The following is a 4,479-nucleotide window of genomic DNA, read 5'->3' as shown; positions in this document are numbered from 1 at the left end:
GGTTGGGCCGATTCGGTTTTCAAATACAGTGTACGACCTACACACGAACCCTCAAAGTTGCAAGAGTAGAATAAACATTCGCTCCCATTCCGGAGGAAGGATGCAAGGAGGAACAAGAGAAAGAGGAGGGAAAGGAGAGAAAGAGGAGAGAGAAGGGGAGGGGGAGAGGGAGAGAGAGAAGGAGAATGGGGGAGGAGGGAGGGAGGGAGAGAGAGAGAGAGAGAGAGAGAGAGAGAGAGAGAGCTGTGTAGGCTTCTCCCTTACACACGCGGGCACAATACTACTACTGAGTAGGAGATTTCCCACGTCGATGGCAACGGAGAACTAAAACAAAGGGGGTTGCAGACAGCGTGAAGGGGATTGCGGAAAGTTGCAGTGTTTTGATCAGGGAGGAGACATGCCATGACCAATGCTTTCGGAAATGCAAGCACTCCAGCCGAAAAGAGGGAGGGGGTAGGGGTTTGGTGAATGGATGGCAAAACTTTGAAACAGAGGAGGACACCTCTCTATATAGGTATTCTCTGTTTCAGTGATGCATCCCAAGCAGCGCGTTTTACAAATCGCCGGAATTATGTGCCGACAGCATGGATTATTAGATAGGGTGGGTGACTATTTTTTATTATTTATTTTACCCCACCGATTTTCTCTGCTCCTTTCTCTGAGCCCCCACCCCTTCTCAGTCTTCATTCCCTTCTCCACTCCTTTCCACTCTCTCCGGATTCTATTCTCTGTTCTCACGTTTGGGGAACTCAAATATATTTGCTGGACACTAAGAGTTAAGATGTTGTGGACGGGTCCGGGGGCGGGGGGGCCTTCGGGGGAAGGGAGGAGAAAGACGAGAGAGGGAGGGAGGACGGAGGGGGAACGACAGATTTCCAGCTTCTACGACACTTTGCCTAAATTAAAAAGCAACCAATCGGAACGGCCGGAAGGGGGGCCGCGCGTCCTAAGCCAGTCATTCTAGGGTTGTCAATCACGCAGCGGGTAGCCAATCAGCGGGGGCCCTTGCGCTCGACTTCCTTGTATTTGGGAAAGTGTGGTGGTGGGTGCGCGCTCTCGGCGGAGGGTAAACATTCGGCAGTCCCTGCTCTGTGAGGGAGGGACAGAGGGAGAACTGTCAGATCGGAAAGAGAGAGAGAGAAAGAGAGTGAGGGGGGAGAAAGAGAGAGAGAGTGAAAGAGGAGAGAGAGAGAGAAAGAGAGAGAGAGAGGAGAAAAGAGAGCAAGAGAGAGGGCGCAGAGCTGCTGCTACAACTACTCTCCAGCACCACTACCACCACCACCACCAACCACCACCAGTGCACTCAGCAAGCCTTGCAACAACTTCCCCACTGGAGTTATTGTGTATCAAGGATACCCTATATGCACACACACACCTACACCTCTACCAATGCACTCTTCCTCCTCCTTCTCCAGGCAACTGCTGGGATAAAAAATAAAACACCAAACCAAACCATCATCAACAAGGTAACAGAACAATTCAACCTCTTTTTTTTCTCCGTTTCAATTTTTTTCTTGTTACATTTGTTTCCTAATTTCTGCCCAAAAGGAAAGATGTCTCACCAGACTGTGACTGTTTCGAGGAAGATGAAAAAGGACTCTTGTTTCAGAGGCAACAAAGTGCTCCAGCAATAGCAACTTTGGAGAAATGCATCATCGCAGGAAGTTTTCGTAGGACAGCAGCAAACTTGTCAAGAGGAGAAAGAGAGAGAGAGAAAGAGGACAAGAGGGGGAGACCAGGAGTTATCCTCCCCTCCCCCTAAACCACCAGCAACCAACAGCATCATCCTCACGCCTTAAAGGAAATTTTTAAAAGTTTTACTCTAAGAGGGAAAGAAGTGAAATGAGCTCCTAAAGGAGAAAGAAAAAAAAGTGGACGAGTAAAAGAAGAAGGGCTGTTCGTTGAGATTATACATATATAATTTTTTAAGGAAGAAAAGAAAAGCCTTTTTCTTTGTTGTTTCCTTCGAAGCCGTCACTTAACAGGTGAACTGAGACCACCGGAGCCTGGGGCAGAGTCCACCCTCACCCCCTGGAAAGGGAAAAAGAGAGGGAGAGAGGGAGCCCGCGCAAAAGCAGAGGACCGACGCCGGGCCCCCTCCCCAAGAAAAAAACTACAGCTGGCGCAAGAAGGGCTTGGGGGGGTGGGGGGGGAAACACGACCATCCCCGAAGGAGGGCAAGGAGTGCGCCCAGATAGCCGAGCCCCTCTCCCTAGGGCGCTGTTGCTGTTGCTGCTGCTGCTGCTGTTGACCAAGGCCCGGCGGCGACCCCCGCACCCTGCGGATCGGCGTTGCAGCTGCAGCCGGGGGCGGCTGCGGCGGAGGCGGAGGAGGAGGAGGAGGAGGAGGAGAAGGCGGCGGGGCCGGCGGGGGCCCGGGGCGGGGGAGGGGGAGGAGGGGGGGGAGGAGGAGGAGGAGGAGGAGGAGGGGAGGGGGAGAGGCGGCGGCGGCTGCGGCGGCGGCTGCGGCAGCGGCTGCGGCCGCGGCTGCTGCGGCGGCGGCGGTGGTGGCGGCGGTGGGGTGGCGGGAGCGGAGCGGCATGGCCACGGCGGCTTCTAACCCGTACCTCCCCGGGAACAGCCTCCTGTCGGCCGGCTCCATCGTGCACTCGGACGCCTCGGGCGGTGGGGGCGGCGGCGGGGGCGGGGGCGGCGGCGGGGGCGGCGGCGGAGGCATGCAGCCCGGGAGCGCCGCCGTGACCTCGGGCGGCTACCGGGGGGACCCATCCTCCGTCAAGATGGTCCAGAGTGACTTCATGCAAGGGGCCATGGCCGCCAGCAACGGCGGCCATATGCTGAGCCACGCTCACCAGTGGGTCACGGCCCTGCCCCACGCCGCCGCCGCCGCCGCCGCTGCCGCAGCCGCCGCCGTGGAAGCGGGCTCGCCCTGGTCCAGCAGCGCCGTGGGCATGGCCGGCAGCCCCCAGCAGCCGCCGCCGCCGCCGCCGCCGCCACCCCCGCAGGGCCCCGACGTGAAAGGCGGCGCCGGGCGAGACGACCTGCACTCGGGCACCGCGCTGCACCACCGGGGGCCGCCCCACCTTGGCCCCCCACCGCCACCGCCCCCCCACCAGGGCCACCCGGGCGGCTGGGGCGCCGCCGCCGCCGCTGCTGCCGCCGCAGCCGCTGCCGCTGCAGCCGCGCACCTCCCGTCCATGGCCGGGGGCCAGCAGCCGCCACCGCAGTCTCTGCTCTACTCACAGCCCGGGGGCTTCACGGTGAACGGGATGCTAAGCGCCCCCCCGGGGCCCGGAGGGGGCGGTGGGGGAGGCGGCGGCGGCCAAAGCTTGGTGCACCCTGGGCTGGTGCGCGGGGACACGCCGGAGCTGAGCGAGCACCACCATCACCACCACCACCACCCGCACCCGCCGCACCCGTCGCACCCACACCACCCGCAGGGACCCCCTCACCACGGTGGGGGCGGAGGCGGCGGGGGAGGCCCGGGACTAAACAGCCACGACCCGCACTCGGACGAGGACACGCCGACCTCGGACGACCTGGAGCAGTTCGCCAAGCAGTTTAAACAGCGGCGGATCAAGCTGGGATTCACGCAGGCAGACGTGGGGCTGGCCTTGGGCACCCTGTACGGGAACGTGTTCTCGCAGACCACCATCTGCCGCTTCGAGGCCCTTCAGCTGAGCTTCAAAAATATGTGCAAGCTGAAGCCGCTGCTGAACAAGTGGCTGGAGGAGGCCGACTCGTCCACCGGCAGCCCCACCAGCATCGACAAGATCGCCGCCCAGGGCAGAAAGAGGAAGAAGCGGACCTCCATCGAGGTGAGCGTCAAAGGGGCCCTGGAGAGTCACTTCCTCAAGTGCCCCAAGCCCTCGGCGCAGGAGATCACCAACCTGGCGGACAGCCTGCAGCTGGAGAAGGAGGTGGTGAGAGTCTGGTTCTGCAACCGGCGGCAGAAAGAGAAGCGGATGACACCCCCGGGGATCCAGCAGCAGACGCCCGACGATGTCTACTCGCAGGTCGGCAACGTGAACGCGGACACGCCACCCCCACACCACGGACTGCAGACTAGCGTGCAGTGAAGATGGAGAAAATGAGGAAGGGAGAGAAAGAGAAGGAGGCACCAGCCACCGCAGCCGCCACCGTCGCCTCCGCAGCTGCCGCCAGCCACCGCCAGCCGCCACCACCACCGCCAGCTACCGCTGCCGCCGCCGCCGCCGCCGCCACAACAACACAATCAGCAGCAACAACAGCGAGAGAGGAGAAAACATCCATCCCTTCTCGCCCCCCACCTCCTCCGCCCCCCCCCCCATACCTACATACGTGCACACACTTTTGTAAAAAGGAAAGAAAAAGAGACAAGAGGATGGAGGAGAAAAACACCAAAATCAGAGAAATTGGGGGCAAAGAAAACAAGAAGCTTAATAAACACCCAGACTGTTTAGACTGGTTTATATATATATATATATATACATATATAAATAATGAAAAAACCGTTTGGAGAAAAAAGGGGGAACGATCAAAG

At 59.6% G+C, this 4,479-nt stretch overlaps 1 protein-coding gene across 1 annotated transcript; it reads left to right on the top strand.

The window, feature by feature from the left end:
• Positions 1 to 2,539: 2,539 nt before the first annotated feature.
• POU3F3 (POU class 3 homeobox 3) lies at positions 2,540 to 4,037 on the top strand. The gene has a single exon (XM_036753682.1). It carries the CDS (start codon positions 2,540 to 2,542, stop codon positions 4,034 to 4,036), a length of 1,497 nt encoding a protein of 498 aa, XP_036609577.1. The 3' UTR covers position 4,037.
• Positions 4,038 to 4,479: the final 442 nt, after the last annotated feature.

Source organism: Trichosurus vulpecula, chromosome 4 (genome assembly GCF_011100635.1).
Source record: "Trichosurus vulpecula isolate mTriVul1 chromosome 4, mTriVul1.pri, whole genome shotgun sequence".
In the NCBI taxonomy this organism is placed as follows: Eukaryota; Metazoa; Chordata; class Mammalia; order Diprotodontia; family Phalangeridae; genus Trichosurus; species Trichosurus vulpecula.
Note: the sequence above shows the minus strand (reverse complement) of the source record. Positions and strands in the feature narration are given on the sequence as shown.

Excerpts from the sequence above, each read along its gene's own strand:
- POU3F3 (XM_036753682.1), top strand. The coding sequence starts at position 2,540 with ATGGCCACGGCGGCTTCTAACCCGTACCTCCCCGGGAACAGCCTCCTG.